The sequence below is a fragment of the Watersipora subatra genome, chromosome 2 (genome assembly GCF_963576615.1).
Source record: "Watersipora subatra chromosome 2, tzWatSuba1.1, whole genome shotgun sequence".
In the NCBI taxonomy this organism is placed as follows: Eukaryota; Metazoa; Bryozoa; class Gymnolaemata; order Cheilostomatida; family Watersiporidae; genus Watersipora; species Watersipora subatra.
In genome coordinates this window covers 28391182-28411093 of record NC_088709.1, presented here as the reverse complement: position 1 = coordinate 28411093, position 19912 = coordinate 28391182, and the positions used below count along the sequence as shown (strand labels likewise).

The 19912-nt window shown below is 36.2% G+C and overlaps 1 protein-coding gene across 1 annotated transcript in view; it reads right to left on the bottom strand.

The window, feature by feature from the left end:
- LOC137388103 (uncharacterized) overlaps positions 1 to 18290 on the bottom strand; it is a 55729-nt gene extending 37439 nt beyond the window's left edge. The window contains exons 1-9 of the mRNA XM_068074615.1: positions 18269 to 18290; positions 16118 to 16220; positions 14180 to 14362; positions 10701 to 10958; positions 6589 to 6775; positions 4736 to 4973; positions 1620 to 1774; positions 1396 to 1474; positions 438 to 557 (exon numbers count right to left, since the gene is read on the bottom strand). Of these exons, the coding sequence (XP_067930716.1) occupies positions 438 to 557; positions 1396 to 1474; positions 1620 to 1774; positions 4736 to 4973; positions 6589 to 6775; positions 10701 to 10958; positions 14180 to 14362; positions 16118 to 16220; positions 18269 to 18290 (1345 nt within the window). The remainder of the gene's footprint in view (positions 1 to 437; positions 558 to 1395; positions 1475 to 1619; positions 1775 to 4735; positions 4974 to 6588; positions 6776 to 10700; positions 10959 to 14179; positions 14363 to 16117; positions 16221 to 18268) is intronic.
- Between the last annotated feature and the right edge of the window lie 1622 nt (positions 18291 to 19912).

Sequence of the window (19912 nt, the reverse complement as noted above, 5' to 3'; positions counted from 1 at the left end):
CACACCAAAGTAGCTCCAAACCACAGCAACTCCCCACCACATACCAAGTAAGCTACATGATTTGAATTATGAATAAGATACAAGCGCTTTGTCTGATCGTAAAGCGCTGCCCGCAACACACCGTAAAGAATTGGTTTACGCTGTTACTTGCAAACAGCTTTTGTGAACAGAACCATCTGAATGCATGACAACCAGCCATTAGGGTTCAAAGGGTTAAATGGTGCAGACAAATGAAGGATTGACATCCTCTGACACCTGAGAATTCTAAGTACAAACAACTAAAACAATTGTCAATTTAATTTCACCCGATAGATTTATTCTAAAATTAAAAATTATAATGAAGAGGCTGTACCTATGCAGATTCACAGCAAACCAGATCAGAAGTATGACACATCAGTAAACAAACAGACACAACATAGAGGAGTTATCGTACATACCAAGGCGTAGAGAAGGCAGGACACAGGTTTGACGCTGTCCCAGGTATTGTAGTAGGATAGCCAGCTGTTCTTCTTCTAGCGGGTTACCACTTCCTGCGGGTGTCCTGATAACCCTCAAACCTGAGGTGAGAGCAAGAGGTGAGACATTTCATTTCTGATTACTCTACATTGCAAAGGGTGGCTGATAAACAAAATTGCCTGTTAATTTTAATTCTGACAATGATCAATACCCGATATCATCCAACTTACTTACTCATCAAATGAATCTATATGACTAAATCCTGCTTTGTCATTGGTGTGAGGGAGTGTGTATGTCTGTGTATACATTAGCAAGTCTATACTATGGACACAATAGGCGTAAACGCTTTTCACTATTTTTGGTTGATTTCATCCAACCTTCACACACACATGCTTCTTGCCTTCCAAGAAGGTCACTAAAAGTATTTGGTTACAAAACTCCCGTCTAGTTCCTGACAACCAGGCTCTTAGACACCAACCAGCTGGCTATCTGATTAAAATTGAAATGCAGGGCACGGCCAGGCTTACTGCGAGTCTAAATCATAAAGCATTCTAAGGACTGCAGTGAAGGTACTTCTATGGACTGCAGTGAAGGTACTTCTATGGACTGCAGTGAAGGTACTTCTATGGACTGCAGTGAAGGTACTTCTATGGACTGCAGTGAAGGTACTTCACATAAGATAAATGATGGTATTTTCAGAATCATCGTACCCTCAACAGTTTAACCAACTACACCCTGGTAGCTGTAAAGACACTTATGTCAGATATACGATGTTTTTCTAGTATTTTTAAAAGCTTTTGGGCTGCCTTGTCTTTAGTTTTTAACCATCTGACAGTTCTTTTTGCTAGTGTTGTTTTTTATATTTTAATGTATTATCTCATTAAAACACAATAAACATGTACATGCGGATGAGTGTCAGACGAGGTCAACAATACATACCAAGATTGCTCAGAGGCCTGGTAGTACTGTTTGCAGATAATTGCTGATGTTGGCAGAATTCCAGCAGAGGGCTGCATATCTAAATACAACAGCACAGTAATGATGACAATTACGACGATATAAAACCCATCGTTGTAACACTACTATATAACACAGCACCTTCAGGCTAGCTGCGGTTAAAAAACGCAGAAAAACGGTTAAGAATTAATTTAGAAACTGTGTACCTCAGTGAAATGTTCCGTTATGCAGCCTCCAATTTTCCTGATGAGGGCCCACCAGGCAGCTACTCTGGCAAGCAAACACTTCCTTTGTTCCACTCGGTTGCTCTGCGTTAAAGGAATACAGAGCCTCTTCCTGATGTCAGGCCTTAGCAAGTACTCTGTAAACAGAGAATGCAATTCCTTGGGCACTGACAAAGTGAGTATACATGTAGTATGCATGCGGTGTGACTTCATCTAATCGCAGCTTGCCATTTACAGGTTATCTACAAGATGAGTTTTTGTAGTTCACGCAGACTAAATGCCCTATGCTGACCGACCAAACTTTTTTCATCACTACGAAAAAAAGCAAAAATTGTTGTAAGCCAATTTTTTTTTAAAATACCCAAATATCCTGATGTTGATCCTGGACAGGATGAAGATGCAATCCTGTCAAATCAAGTTACATCTTCAAAAAATCACACTCCAAAGAAGAAATGAAGATATCCTTTTTATGCTTCGGTAATACAAACTTCTGTTATTTATGTTTTTTTAAATATATTATTGAAGTAACAAATTAAAAAGTGTTGACATTGAAAAACTAAAACAAAAAAAAACTAAAACCTACAACAATTACATTATCATAAAACTAAGGTAATGAGATAATTAAAAATAAGTTTTAAAGTTATGGCGCCCAACTGACAAGAGAACGGAACAGCATGGTCAGTGATGCATAGCATGGTCAGTGATGCATAGCATGGTCAGTGATGCATAGCATGGTCAGTGATGCATAGCATGGTCAGTGATGCATAGCATGGTCAGTGATACATAGCATGGTCAGTGATGCATAGCATGGTCAGTGATGCACAGCATGGTCAGTGATGCATAGCATGGTCAGTGATGCATAGCATGGTCAGTGATGCATAGCATGGTCAGTGATGCATAGCATGGTCAGTGATGCATAGCATGGTCAGTGATGCATAGCATGGTCAGTGATGCATAGCATGGTCAGTGATGCATAGCATGGTCAGTGATACATAGCATGGTCAGTGATGCATAGCATGGTCAGTGATGCATAGCATGGTCAGTGATGCATAGCATGGTCAGTGATACATAGCATGGTCAGTGATGCATAGCATGGTCAGTGATGCATAGCATGGTCAGTGATGCATAGCATGGTCAGTGATGCATAGCATGGTCAGTGATGCATAGCATGGTCAGTGATGCATCATGGTCAGTGATGCGTAGCATGGTCAGTGATGCGTAGCATGGTCAGTGATGCATAGGATGGTCAGTGATGCGTAGCATGGTCAGTGATGCGTAGCATGGTCAGTGATGCGTAGCATGGTCAGTGATGCGTAGCATGGTCAGTGATGCGTAGCATGGTCAGTGATGCATAGGTTTGGAAGTAGAGATGGTCATAGAGATATGCGGTGTAATTTTTTTTAACTTTGACAGGCGAGGTTTATTTCTAACATAGCCTAAGGATATTTTTCTATTCATACTAGCCTCTTCAGTTTACTTATGAAGCTGCAATACGGTAGATTACAACGTAAATAATTTGTTCTGGTAGTGTTTACTTTATACGGATTTTACGTTATATGAAACAGTAATATACTTTTAAATTTCCTAGTTCGTTGCAAGATCTCTTAGAACACACTCATTTGAACCTTCAAAAAGGAAAAAATTAGACTCAACACTTTAATTTAATGACTGTACCGTAACTGGAGTATTATTGGCTTAGATCAATAACTTGTCTCTTTTTTCTTATCGCTTTCACTCGGTTTATGGTCCATGACTATGGTAATTTTATAATATGTTAAGGGAAGCACACACCTTTAACATCTATTAACAACAATTTCTTCATTTTTTTTAGATAGCAGTCTATTTATTTTGCAAAAGAAAAATAATTAAATGTATTTATACATCTACAATAAAGTAAAACAAAAAGATATAATAAGAGCAGTGTTTATCTGTGCGTCTATTCGTCTCCAGGGTTAAAGGCTAAGATAAAATATAGCTTTCGACGATACTCAAATTCGTGAAATTCAGATCGGTCTATCGGCCCTTTAACATCTGCATCAATTCTGAATAATTGTGTGACTACTGATTTTCTGCGCTTTATTGACACACATGACGTTTTCCCAAGGCGACCTAGACAGCCAGGGTGCGTGTGTATATAATAGAGATGTACATCGTTTTCTCTCCTGAATGAGGCAAGAGAGGAAGAGACATTTTTAAGGTTAGCTATGGGTCTCATTATTCAAATTGAATTTGAGAACTTCTATCGACTCGACACTTTACGTTATATAAAAAATTTTGTGTAGTACGAAGCGAAAACTTAACATAAATTCTTTACGTTTTCTGGACTTTACAGTATAGGAGGTATAATTAATAGGAGCATCTACTGTACATAAAAAGGCTTCAAATGATGGAAACTAATTTGGGAGTAATTTGCTTATTGTAAGTATACATAATCATTCAAAAATATAATTTTTACAGCTGTTTGGTTTACATATTTGAAATAAGGACAAAATGAGGATTAATTTAAAGTATAATTTATGGCTATTGACTGAAGCCACAATGAGTAAAAATGCTGTAAATGAGAATTTTGGTTTTCCAATTTTGGTTTTGTCCAGTTTATTTTGCCCACTACTGTACTGCAAAGCAGTAACAAATATTCTATGTAATTATATTCAATTGACAGTTTCCCAACCAACAGCAATGAAACTAAATCTCTACAGTTATTGTCTATTTTCTGCTCCTATGCTAATAATCTAGACCGATGAGAATAGAAAGCGAGTGAACACTTCAAATATCCAGATTCAACAATAATTGAGATTGACAAGCTGTCAAGCTAGCATTATAAAGGAATGTACTATAGCCAATCAAAAATGCATGCCAATAGTGTTTTGAACAGGCGAAATGTAATTTATGGTTGGCAACATCTCTCAAGACAAGTCACCTCTAATGAAAAGCAGTAAAAAGCCGAATAGTTTAGTTTATGCTTCAGAAGGTAAGAGATTAAGCAGCTTCAGGATCTCCAACACCAAAGAGCTCCAACACCAAAGAGTACATAGAGTAGTAAATAAGACAGAATATGAGGAATGAATATTACCAACGGAAAAGATAAGGTGACATACCAACAGTGAAATTGTTGATGAGCAGTTTCCAGACATGAAATGCTGCCATTTGACGAGAGGGATAATTCTTGCTGAAGGCTCTTCTCAGAGCGGACAGATAAAGGTTAGTTGAGTGTTCACATTCCATCTCTTTGCCCATAATTGTGACGAGCAGACCCCAGAGCTTGATGGCAAACAGTTTACATTCCTCGTTGTATTGCTTGTGCAGGATGTTTGTAATATTCGCTATCACATTCTCCTATAGTACAACGAAGCCAGAGAGTAGCTAATAACCAATAATAAAAGGAAATAAGAAAAAATGGCAAAAAGAAGTTTTTGGTGAATAAACCAGCTATTTACAGTACAATACTTTATAATACAGTACTTTACCTACAATACAGTTGAGTTGCGACTTACCATAACCTCAACATGAATTTCTAACAATACGAAATGAATGTGGAAAGTCGAGCAAATAAAGTAATCCCTCACTTTTCGCAGTTAATCAGTATAACAAGAAGATAACAGACTGCGACGACTGCTACGCATAATGATACTTGTGAACAAATCTCACTGGGCCAGAGTACGAGAGAGATTCATACAGTTTATGTATTTAATATTTTTAACTTTATTTCATTGATTCTTATTATTGTAATTCTTTTAATGAATATTTTTACGTCGTTAAGTACTGAAGCCACGGAAGGTGAACCATGAAATAGCTTACTGTATAGACACCTGAGGTAACTTCCAACGTAAAACTTTCGATGTTTTTTAAATGATTTGGTAAGCCAAGGTGCGTAAGATCAAAAACTAGAATAATAAACGGGTGTATAGGCTTAATTAAACGTTATCTAAACAAGCTTAAAGCGTCACTCCTGTCAAATTTGAAAAAATCTATTAAAAATTTAGATATCTTTCTATCATTAGAGATTTTTTTGTTGTTTTAGGTGATCTGACTGCCATGATATTTTAAAATTAAAATCGTTAAGGCTTGATCGTGGCTAAAGCAATATTAATATAATTTTGTATTATAGCAATTATATATATATTGTATTATAGCAAGTAATTAACAGCTACAACACTATCTGTACTACTAATGTAAGGCGAATATTTGTGCTAAGCACACATGTACAAGCTGTACATGTGTGCTGTATGTACAAGCTGTACACATGTACAAGCTGTACACATGTACAAGCTGTACACATGTACAAGCTGTACACATGTACAAGCTGTACACATGTACAAGCTGTACATGTGTACAAGCTGTACACATGTACAAGCTGTACACATGTACAAGCTGTACACATGTACAAGCTGTACACATGTACAAGCTGTACACATGTACAAGCTGTACATATCGCTAAATGTTTTTCTTTTTTCTGTAAAAACTATTCAAATCTGCAACACATGAAAATTCTAGCTTTCTAGCGAAAATTCGTGCAGGCACTGGATATCGACTGGTTCAGCAATGAAGATTCCAGATCAGAAGACAGTGAAAAAAAAATTAAAAAACCAGAAGATGAAGTGAGTGAAAGCAGGAGTCAGATCTGGTAAAGCCAAAAAGCTAATGATGTTAAATAAATTTATTTAAATGCTTATATATTAGTTTCTGCAATTATTATAAACATTGTTTGCTTATGTCACTCCATTTTAACATGATTTCTAGACTCTTGTACGTATGTACAGTACGTATGTACGTACGTCTGTACGTATAACTTTCTATTGGCATTAGTAACCATCAACAAAATGATGTTATTTATTATGCCAACAACAAAAATGAAAAGACAGAAATCAAGAGCTATTAAGTGAACTCTTAGATGGTAAAAGAGAAAATGACGAAATCAGAAACACAATCTAACTTGTATTTTCAAACTTACCGACACATCAGAGACAATGGAAACGCTTTCAGCAGCATTTTCCAAAAGATGTTGATAGGCCAGTTCGACGATCTCTTGCGATCGAGAACGCAGCAGCTTGCTGACTCCGTGGCAGCAGTAAGAGAGGGTCAGAGAGAACCATATCCGCGTGTTATTTTCCATTATATCCTTCTGTCTCACATAGAGCCTGCATAAGAGGACAGATGAATATTAATACGTTTACATAATGCTACACGCAATTCACTATTGCTTTCGCTTAGAGGTGGAAGCACACACTGTCTGGTAACAGCAAAGGTTAAACCATAACTGTTACATACAACTTTTATCGTATTTACAAGGTAAATCAGACATGCTGATTCCGATTTTGTACTCAAAATAAAGATTGGTCCACTAACTTTCAGAGTATTGAAGGCTTTTTTACAGCGTTTTAATATCGGTCTCGAAAACAACACTATCCGGCACAACAAGCTCCGCCCATAAATACGTGACGTAACCTAGCTTTTTAGGAACGGAATTTAGGAATGTTTAGACCAATCTAGAATAATAGAGATGGGTGTTTGAAAATCCATTATTATCAAAATTCAGTCTTAAAAATAATTTCTGTCTTTTCTGAAAGGTAAATAAGCTATTTAACTTTGCACATTTAAAAATGAGCTAAAAAAAAGCACGATAACAACGCTAGCTTGTGATAAAATCGCGCTTTTTGAGCTCATTTTTCTCGGCGTTCAGCCCATTTAAACATCGTGAAACAATCTACGAGCAATTTTAAATAGTTTATATATCTTTCATAAAAGACAGATTATTTTACAGGCTAGATTTAGTTAATAATGGGTTTTAAGACACCCATCTCTATTATTCTAAATCGGACTAAGTATCCCTATCTTCCGTTCCTGAAAAAGCTAGGTTTCGTCACATATTTATGGGCAGAGCTTGTTATGGCGATTGTGTTGTTTTAGAGACGGATATTGAAACGCTTTAAAAACGCCTTCATGACTTTGAAGGTTAGTGGACCAATCTTTATTTTGAGTACAAAATCGGAATAAGCGTGTCTGATTTACTTATAAAATACGATAAAAGTTGTATGTGACAGTTATGGTTTAAGGATATATTGCAAACATTGCTCTTTAGCATCAACTTCTATTACAGTAATTTCTCGCTACTTCCTGGTTCAACTTTCATGGCTTCAGTATATTGTGAGGTAAACAAATATTCAGAGCAGATCAAGTCCATGCTACTGCAAAAGTGCATTTTCTTGCTTGAAATTCTGAGATTAAAGTCAAAATATAAACTGAAAGTCATCAAGAAAACTTTAATTCATCCACTTATAATACATATGCAATTAACACCATAAATACAATAAGTTTAGAAAGCAGTTTAAATGTTCTGGTGTTAAAATAATGGCTCATACTTTAAAAATCAGCTTTTATTTCATGGATTTTCACTTTTCGCATGGGGATGGGCGGAGAAGGCCAGTTCTGAATTAATGGAAAAAAATGAGGGATCAGTGAATTAGCAACCCTTTGATAACCTTTATAGTTCCCTCAGAATATGTGTTATCTAAAGACTTAAACTAATGATATTAAACGTTTATAATATTATTTTTCATTACTCCGTATGTATAAATCTCACTATTGGTCGTTTGTCTGTCTGTTGGTCTGTCACTCGTGTGTCCAGTTATAACGATAAAGCTTCATGAATGAAAAATCCAGTTAGCACTGAATTTGAACTCAGAACATCCTGGTCTGCAGACAGGCGTATTAAACCACGAGACTATGTGTGCGACTGGCAATGAATAATTGTTAACATACTTATGCACCTGCTAATCTTCAATGCTGATTGGTTCAAATACCGTGCTTCAGCTAATTTCCGCTTTTCCTAATGCTGGCTCAAGTTATAATAACGGCTCTTATAATTATAGCTCAAGTTACTCAAATTCATTGGGTAAATAAACTTAGCCAATTAAAAATAAATCTTCCACGCAAAAGTTTTTTATTATCCAGGCGCGCCGGGCATTCATCTCATATAAAACACTGCACATTAATAAATTACTGGCTGAGCACCTCTATCATTCTTATATTATTAGTATATATATATGTAGTATTTTATGTCAAACATATTTCATGTTCATTACAATGTAGTAGTTTGAATGGAACCTTTAAAAGGTTTATCAAAGTCTCAGGGTTTAGCGGTCAAGGGTTTAGCGGTCAATGATCACTAGCGGAAAAACAATTCCTAAACTTATCTTACATAAGTCTCTAGTAGGACCTCAACCAAATGTGAGATGAGACACCTCGCTAGAAATTGTATGGCAGTCACTTAAATAGGCACGTATTTACAGCTATACAGTCATACCTCGACATAAGAGCACCCCAACATACGAGAAAATCGAGATACGAGCAAAATTTCGAGCAAGGTTCTGCCTTGTGATACGAGAAATCTCAGATATAAGTGTCAGTTCTCGTTGGTTACTAGATGGCCAAGTATGCGAGAAGACTTTTTTGAAAACAGCATCTCTCAGTCTTTCTCATCATATCAGATTAAGAAAATTTTTAAAAGGGTCGGCTAAAAATTATAATGAAAGCGAGGCAAAAAGTGGCAAGCCAATAACCAATAATATAAAATTATGACGGAGACAAAATTAATGTTAAATTTAGTAAAAGATAAGAACATAGCTTTAGGTGTGTGTTTAGTGTGTTTAACTCATTTAAGTTAAATTTATTTTAAGTTTTTGTTATGTTACGCAGCGCCACAAAAGTCTAGTGTACCAAACCTGTTGCTGTCAAGTGTCTCTCACAGCACCTTTAGCCACTATGTCGATCTCAAAGGTGAGAATTCCATTTAGTGCTGTACATTTAGTAATGTAACATTTTATTGCAGATCATAACCACTAGATAGGTATTTGTTACTTTGTGAGCGTTGGGACTGAATTACAACAATTAAAAATACATTCTTCTATTGTCATACGAATTCAAGGAAATTATAAGAATTTGCTTGCAAGTTGACCAAATAAATCGTAACAAGCCATATGTACCTATGAGAGAAAAGGGTTGCGGAAATTGAGCAGCTTCTGTAGGATTAGCATGAAACGTTTCTGAAATGTGATCAGTTGTATAATTAGCCTATCATTTTTATGTTTAATCGAAAAACAATCATCCGTTTGCGTTAAGCCACTGGAAAACACAAATACCCCCTGCTGACTTTAGTTTCGCTTTGTAAAAAACACATTTTTACAGCCATTTTTTCTTTGTGATGATCAGACACATTACGAATAGATAGGTTTCACAAATTGTAGATCAATAGACCTCTGATGATTATCTATTGGGCAATAGTAATGGTGACAATTATTATTTATTTTTAACAGTAATAATAATGCCGTAAGCGATAGTAATAACTCGTCTGACTCGAAACATGCTCTACCTATCAACCACAGTATATGAAAAGTACAAAAAAGTGTCTGAACTCATACTGCAACGCATTTGTGGTATTTTTGTATGGCATCTGTGGATGCAAAATTTTATATTGATTAATTTAGTATCAGAGCATTTTGCATCTTTTATAGGTTTCATAGGTTTAAAAGTTATGATGATTTATACAAGCCCTTGTCAAGTATTAGGCTTTACCAAATATGTAATTACGTCCTGGTAAAGAAATTAATTTGGTACCAAAAGATTTGAGAATAGAGCTAAATGTGGTGATACAAGTCAATAACTAATTCCATTGTGTTTTATCCATGACTGCGGTATTACCTTAAGGAGTTCCAACATGGAACCGCTTGTCAAGTCTTAAAATCTGTTTACAGTGAAAAATTACATGTAGAAAAAATACGTTATTAAAAAAAACAAAGGATTTAAAGCAATCCTCGACAAGAAGTTATTAAAGTTACAGTGTTATGGCCCCTTCCTGACATGAGAATAGAACTGCATGCTCAGCAATGCATAGGGTTAGAAGCAAAAGAGGTGATGAAAATACGTGGGGTAATTTTCTGTAACTTTGATTAAGTGAAGTTTATGCAAGCTTAGTCTAAATATTGTTTAACGAAAGATGGATTATAATATAAATTTTAATACATTTGTTAGGATCTCCTACCAAAAGAAAACTTTTAAAACACACACCTTGAGATTAGTTGAAGAATGGCTACAGCCACAGCATAACTTGGTCTGCTGGCAGATTCACTCTTTATATCTGACGCTGCTTTTTGACAGGCGTAGAGAAGCGTCACTACATTTGATTTCATTTCCTCCCGTGACAAGAGAGCATCCCGTTTGAGAGTCCAGAGAGTTAACGTAGCCTCTTTGCCAGAGGAAGCATTAGTGAGTGAGAGGACAAGAGATTTGATTGCATCAAGGTACTGACAGCTTGTCAAATGCAACCTGAAAGTAACATCACAGACTAGTCTGATTCTATAGTCTAATTCTACAGTCTATTTCTATAGTAACACCACAGACTAGTCAAATTTATAGAAAATCAGTGATTAAAAACAAAAACTTACAGATTGACCACATCAATCATCTTTACGGCCCTTCTATGACGACATATCAACATAGTCAATAAAAATGTTCAGTAACTTTGTGTTGACATTCTCCAAATAAGTAAGGATAACTATGGGTCTTTTAATTCTAATGATCATTAGTAACTAATTATTACAACATGGCCAGCGAAGAAAAAGTGAGGGAAAAATATTTCCCAATTGGACAGATAGAAAAGTGCTGGCATATAAGAACAGATAAGATAAGAACAGCTGTAATTCCAGTAATCATTGGAGCAATGGGTACAATAGCATCTACGCATCAAATGTGGTTTGCCAACATTGGTAGGAGTGCCGAGCTTGGGTAGACATGACCCATTTGGGTAACAGTGATGAGAAAAATATTTATACATAAGTATATAAAAATAAAATACCGCAACACCTCTATTTGAACACCAAGGCACTCTATTTTTCAACCCTTCCCCTGTAGTGGCACTTAATTAGAGGTGGCGTTCAATTAAAGGGTGGCGCTGTATTTGTCAACCATTCTATAGTGGAGTTCTATTAGAGATAACGTTTAAATAAAGGTGGCATTCAAATAAAGGTGGCGTTAAATTCATTCTGCAATTTCTTTTAAAATCAGTTTTGTCCATTCTATAAATGGCTCTATACATAGTATATTAAGCTCTCTGAGTTTGCATGGGTACAAACACCCAACTATATATCCATATCATGTTACATGACCAGAGTATACAAGGAGACTGACAGATATAATCAACACTACATCCAAATCTAGGGCTAGCCTACAGATTTAAATGTTATACTCGATTAATCAACTGCTGAATTTCATTGAAGCAGAACCGATTGCACCAAAACTCATGATAAGGTTTGTTAAATACGATTAAACATGTTATACAGTCAAACTCCGATAACTCGCCCTCCGATAGCTCGAACACATGGTTAACTCAAACGGATTTGTTTGGTCCGTTCCCACGCAATGATAAATTGCTTTAGATAACTCGACCTCAACTTCGTTAACTCGAACAGTTTTTTGCCCAACAGCTACCGTGACGGTTGTTATCGCTTTAGAATATCACTTTATTCCAAGCCATAGAGATAAACCTCAATTTTCAGTAGTTCATAGGCGTCACTATTACCATCATCGGCAAAATATTTTCGTCAATGACTTGTCTAAAGGTTTGCAAAAAATCAAATTTTACCAAACATCCGCTAAGCGATGGTCCTTCGAAGGCAAGGAAAAGCGAGGTAACCTTCGGATAAACTTGAAGAAAAATCGGCAAAATTGATCTTGGTTAAAACGCTCAAAAGAAAAAGATGTCTTTTCTTCTGAGCATTTTAACAGCGATCAAGTTTTGCCAATTTTAATCTGAAAAAGTCCTGGCAGTCATATCACCTAAAACAACAAACAACTCTCAAGTGATAGAAAAATCTCTATACTTTCTAATAAAAAATTTTGAACTTTACATTAGAAGCATTTAATTTGAAACAAGCTATTTATGCATTTGATTTATAAATAGTTTGTATATGTACACGTATCTCCTAATAAATACATGGACTTGTGACAGTGTTCTGATAACTCGGACGCTCTGATAACTCGAACACTTTCGCTCAGCCCCGCGAAGTTTTAGTTATCCATGTTTGAGTTATCCAGTTAGTGCGCCTTTAGCGGTGAAAGAAAATACGAAACAATGTTTAACGGTACTGTTCCGTTAGGCACAAGGATAAAAAGCGTCGGTTAATACGAAACAGTGCCATTAGGCACTGTTCCGTTTTAAACAGCAAAGTTGCTGCCACGTTAAAAAGTACCATCCTGAGTTCTGCGGCATATACCAAGGTGCAGTCTATGTATTGTTTTATTATCATTTTTGGAAAATAAAGCAGATGCAGCTTATATAGGGGTGCGGTTTATAGTCCGAAAAGTACGGTAACCTTTAAGATACAAGCATACAAGCTAGCTCTTGATGGCCACTATATGGTCAAATATGCAAGAGGCCACTTTTGAGAACAGCATCGCTCGGTCTTTCTCTTCGAATAAGAATGAAAAAATTGTTAAAAAGGTTGGTGAACATTGGTTAAGAGTTGTAGTGAACACGAGGCAAAAAGCACAAAACTGGAAACATGATAATAAATTAGGACGACAAAATTAAAGTAAGTTTAGTAAAAGATGAAAACTTAGCTTCAAGTGTGTTTAGTAAGCTAAATTCATTTAAATAAAATTCTAAGTTTCTGTTACGTAGTGTCACAAAGGTTTAGTGTACCGAGCACGTTGCTGTCAAATCTCTCAGACCGCCATGAGCCACTAGGTCTGTCTCGAAGGTCAAAACTTACAGTAGTGTAGATAATAATGTTACACTTTATTATAGATTTTAGCAACTAAATAGTTATTTGATACTGTATTGGTGTAGGTACTAAATTACAATTAAAAACGCATTTTCCCACTGTAATATCATGTTTTATGTGATTTTTTTCATAGTATGGTAACAGAATAATTTGTATTCAGTTATTTTATGGGAGAAATAGTGCCTTGAGACACAAGGAAATTGACATACGAGCTCAGTCTCAGGACACATTAGGCTCGTATGTTGAGGTATGACTGCAGATGCCAAAACTAAAATATTAAATTAATCAGTAAAAAGAGTTATCTTTCCTTTACCTCCAAAACACACGAACAGAAGTGCAGGCTCAGCAATGGATAGGTTCGGTGGTGGTGATTCAAATCCTCAGCTTAGACAAGAATTCATTTGAATTACTCAATTTATACTACTTTTATTATTCCTAAATTTTCACTTTTTACAGTTTTCATGTTCACAACCGCTGTTACAAGAAATTTCGGAGGGCCTGTTGGAAATCGCTTAGCAGGCCGGAATAAACTTTTTCACAAATTCTATGTCAAATGTCAAGAATTTTGTATGTAGACCCTGGGGGTGATCGACAACAAGCTGAAGTTTGACTGTGTAAGCTATGACTGCAGGGAACTAAACTGGAAAAAAGCCATTCTAACTGGAAACATTGAATTAGTAATTTTACTATTTCGTTAACTTCATCTCAACAAACAACATTGACGAACACTAATCTCGCAGATATGATAATAAAAAATGTACTCACTGCCGTCCAGTGGAATGGTTTAGAAGTTTGCCAAGAAGGTTACAACTGCCAAGACGCAATGCTAGCTCAGGAGATCTGAGGTCAGTAATGACAGTTTTAAGAAGCGTTGAGTTGCTGTCAACCTTTTCCAAAAACTTTTCACATTTTTGATTAAGTTCAGTTGAACGTCCTTCACCAAGAACACTGCAGTAAATACAATGCTAATGTTAATGCGAGCAAATTCAAATGCGCAAACTGATAAAACAAGCAAGTAATTTAAAACACGACTGACTTTATAGAATTTTGGAATACTTTGCTTATAAATAATTTGCAATATTCAACAATAATAACTTAACCAAATTTACCATAAACAACATAGATGCTCACAAAACATTGAATGAATGACACTAGATATGAACTGGTTCGCTATGAACAAGCATTGAGTTATAACTGAATGATGTGAAAGTCATTCATTTATATCTCAATCACTAGTTATCAACCAAGGATAATTACAATAATTATCCTTTATTTTGAAATACATAGTGAACCTTATTATTGCATACACAAATCTAAAAATATATAGTCTACTGATTGTCTTTGATACAACACCACTGAAAGACCGACCTTTCAAAAGCCTGATAATCTTCTAACAATGAGTTTTTATTCTGCTTCTTAGATGACATCATTTACTGTTGAACCAGTAACATCGCTATAGTTAGCCTGCAAATATGCTGAAAAATATATAAATAAATAACCCACAGCAGACATTTCAATAACCAGATAATACATGTAGATGCTATAATAAATTGAGACGATCAACAAAAATGTTCATACGTGGTAGCTGTACCGAACTCTACCGCTGAACTAGGATCGTCTAAACTTTACCATTGGTTAACATCGTCATAACATCGGATCAAAAACACTTGATATAGTAATCAGGCAATTACCGGAGTTTCTATTGCAAGAAAATAATGTTATCCTGTTTGCCAAATCACACAGATAGACCATTGAAAATAATACGAAAAATGTTAACTTAGTTTTAACAAAATTTCAACTCGCTCAGCACCTGAGTGAACGTTGTCTCAAGATCACATCTTCAACATTTCTAACCATAGTGACACCTTATTCTGAATTCTGCTACACATAATGCGAAATTACGCTTCCATACAGATAGTCGAAAAGTGTATGTTTACATCATAGTTTAGCAACTATCCTTGGCATGCCACATAAAAACGTTCAAATGTTTCAATTGGTAATTAATTCAGTTTCTGCCGTGGCAGTATTTCTTTGAAGCTACAGGGCGCAAGATCAACATCAAGCAGATGAGCTTTTGGGATACAGAACTATCGTTAAAGTTGGTTATAACTTAAAAATGCTTCAAAAACTTTAGTTTATGACGCACGTCTGAAAGTTTATTATAACAAGCTTTCGATTTAGATCAATAAAAAATAAAATAAAACTAATCTCGTCGCCCCGTGGGTCACAGCGCGCGCATAAAATACCCAACCCTGACATAGCCCGCAATTCACTCAGGTAATCGATAAACTGTTTGTAGAGCCGATGCCCTCCGACAACTCATGACAGTTGTCGATTACCATGAAATGATAATGATTGTGATTTATATGAAATCAATATTAGAAAAACCCCAGACTTGATACTCTACCCAATAGGTCCATTAGGCTCGCCGCAAAATCAAGTTTTAGGGGGGTTTTCAGACCATAGGGCACTGTCAGTGAATTTGCTACTTTAGGGGGGTTTCCACAGCCAAGCCAGTGAAAGGGCCCACGTTTCTCATAGCTTTCTTCACACTGTTCAATGGTGATTTTGAGGTCAAAAACAAGCTAATTTCACCAGCATGAAATTATTATTATAGCTTCTGAATCATATTGGATGTGTAGCAGGGCATGGAATCTGGGCACCCCACAGGGTGATTAGGGGGCATATTTCAAACTGACCAACCGGGTGATTGGGGGTACAATATCCAAGTCTGGGCCTAGCCAGGCGGGTGTTTCTTTCAGAGTATCAGCCCTCGGAGAAAAACCCAGGTTGCAAGAGATCAACTCTCAAACAAAATTATTTTATAGTTTTTTGTTTAAGTCTAACATAAACTCTGAAATAAATTTATCAGTGGTATACAGTTACCAACATTTGAGACAGTCTATGATTTTATAGCTTGTTCAAGACACACATTAATTAGGTTTTATGCCATATTATTGAGTTTGAACAAATCCTTACTCGAAAATCTAAGGTTACGTAATTAATTCAAAGTTGGCAAGCAATGAGTAAAAGCTAGATTCAGATCAAATATCAAATAGCTGATACAGTTGGCTAATAAGTTGGCACATGAAGCCTAAGTTTGTGATATCAATGATATATGGTTAGCTGCAACGTTTTAGTCATATTGAAAAAGAAATGTTAACGTTGAGAGCAAAAGGTATTTGTACAATGCAGAACAATAATGTTGAAAATGCATTTTATAAGTAAAAAACCAGTGCATGCACTTACATGCAATAGTAACGTAACTTAACAAAACCCTTTCTGGAACTTCAACTGTCTGATTCAAAGCATTATTTATTTGGTTGTAAACTAATTCTTGTATTAGACTTAGCTGTGTAAATGCCATACATACAACTAGTTTACTAGACCATTATCTGATGTTAATGATTTTTTCAAAAGTATAAATAAAATTTTCAGGCTTAATATAACTGCAGCTTAAATAAAATAAAAACTAAAATAAGAAAGTAGTAGAATTATTGTGTTAAGTAGTGATAAACTCCTGATTGTGTTCAGTTAGAGACCAGGATGATCACTTGAAATCAAGTTGACTTGTCTCTGAGTTCCTCAGCATAGGATTGTTGGAATTAGCAAGTGATTAATTAGTTGCCATACAATTGGTTCAGTGGTCTGAGTGCAGACGTACTTATAATAAAGGTCTGCTTGAAGACTGATGAATCGAATCGCTGCTATTGACATTCGATCTCACAGTTGTAATACGATCAACAATGATCAAGTATAAATGGTTTAGGTTAGCATCTGCCATGTCTGACAATGCTGAGAGGATAAATTTACAACTCCACCAAAACATGACAGCACATTTAGTTGACTCTTGCATTGACCAAGCGCTTCTCATCAAAACTACAAAATAACAGAAAAAACATTACAAAAGACAGCTGTAGAGAATGGGTTGCCACATGAAAAATCAGTGATTATCTCAAATGCATTAGTAACAGTCCTAAATCTATTTGCTGGCAGGAGAAATTTCATGTTGGATGCCCACCTGTGAGCCCTAGTTTCCTTTCTGAGAATTGAGCCCTAGAGCCCTTAGGCCTCTAGAGCCCTAGGCTTCTAGAGCCCTTCTTCTAGAGCCCTTCTTCTAGAGTCATTGGGCTTCTAGAGCCCTAAACCATCTTGAAATCAGGTGCTCTAAACTTCTAGACTACAACGCGTACATTACATGCCAAGTGTCATTAGAAGTTGCCCTTCTTCACACAAAATGTGTTTCATTTAGCTAGTGAAGCATTTGGAAGAAAGGGGGACATGTTGCCATTACCTATACCAAAAACCTTTGTTAGTAGTGGGGGCTCTACTTACACCTGATTTAATGAAATAAGCTTTTTTCTGACCTTTTAGTAACAATTCATAAGCCGGCGCTAATATAAGAGCCGTTTCCATCTGTCCAAAGGCATTGTGGGAGGCTGGGAACAACCTAACATCGTACAAGACTCAAACTTATTGCATTCAGCCTATCAGTCGGACACTCTTACACCTGGGACACTCTTACACATGGGCATATAACTTCCTTGCCCCCTTTGGACATCTGAATAGTTGTAAACATTCTATCACTCTCTGTGCTTTGTCGGCACACCTGTCAATCTCTCACGATCATGACGGCAAGACTGCCGGCGTACTAATATGCATAAACTTTATCAGCCATTCTGATTAAACACTCAGATGAGTTACAAGCACGGTTTGAAAGGTGTTAGACTGGTGAGTGGAGGTTGAGATGTGGGGGTCAGGAATGTAAAAGATTAGTACTGTACAGGACTGGAACATGCAACATTCGGCTTTACCAACCAACATGCTAGGCCTACTACTGTGCCAATCACTTACCTTCACCAAACCCTAGCGCCATGATTAGCTATGCTATTGCGCATGTGGTTCTTCATTACACCTATTTTTTTCTATTTCTCACTGCTCCGTAATTTTTTTAATAAAATAAAACAAATAAACAGTTTAAGAATTAATAATGAAATGACACTTATAAACAAGTGTAGATCTCTCAACAAGTGTAGTGTATAAACAAGTGTAGATCTCTCAAAAGACTGGCATACAGATCGAAATATTTCATAGTAACAGTGAACATGCAATAATTTATACTAGAGGTGACCCGCTGGCAAGCTCTACCTGCTTGCCAAAATAAATAATCAAATATAACTGGACCAAACAGGCTGGAAATAAAAATTAACTTTTAATGTCTTTGTAGCATTCGCGATGACTTGCATGCTAGGTTTGTCTCCTCTTTCCACTCTTGGTTCAACAATGTGACTGTCTGGTGATCAAGTAATCTATGTTGTGTATTGTACAAGGATATGCCTTACTGTAAGATGATTGAAATACAAACATCCTTAAGACTAACAGGTCTTTGAGACCAATAATCCAGCTTAATGACATGTTTTGCATCATTACTGAGAAAAGTACCACCGACACAAGGTTACGGCAGATTATGTAAATGACCTCTTTGCAAAGACCACGTGGCAATATTCGACTACGTTTGGTTGGTCCCCCATAGCATGCTTGCAATAAAAAACGACTTCACATTTCAGACGCTCCTTGCTGGAGAGGGGATCATATGGTTTTTATGCTAACAAAGCGATGAGTTTGTTGTCGTCACAGATCATGAATGAGGTGGCACGCGGATTTGTTGGATCAAATAAGTATACAAATAATCTCAATTAAGGAAACTGTCTTGAGCAACCTTGCAAACTAATATACGAGCAAGATCAAGTTATGTATTAGGAATGTCTCAAACTATTCAAATAAGTAGCCGCACCACTTACATGTTCAATTTGGAAATGAAACATCTTTCAAACTATCTGAGTAAACTAAATATAAGTAACACCTGACTCATAACTGTTGAATAGTTTTAATTCATGCCTAACCATATGTTTGTGTCCTTAAGTAAGTATTTGCCATTGTAATACTTATTCTACGGAGTGACCTTGGCTTTTCTCCTTTACCAGGAGTATTAGATTGTTAAAATTCAGTTGAAAATTAGACAGGATCTTGTAAAATTATCCACCACTAGTACCCAGCAGTTCTAGTGCTGTGAAAGAGCGTCAGGCATGTCAGGTGAGAGATCGTCAGGTGCGCCGATAGAGCACTGAGAATATCTGCACAATTATTATATTCCATGCCAAAGATTATTGTTATATTCTATTGTAGCTATTGTTATATTATAATATAGCTATTGTTATATTGTTACCAAACCACGTCACGAGTGTGAATCCTATATGAAGCAATTCTTTTTACAAACTTTCAATGGTGGTTTCGGACAGGAGGACACAACCCTTATTATAGTACAGATTAGCTGAATGTCCGGCATTGCACAGATGATAGAACAATTATCTAATGAATTTGAGTAACTTACCAGAAAAGCTAAATCTTTACTAAAACAATACCAACATTTTGGGCCAGCTTTACAATCATTATGCTTAATGGTCAACAGTGCTAGTTATTAACCCTAAGCAAGCAAGT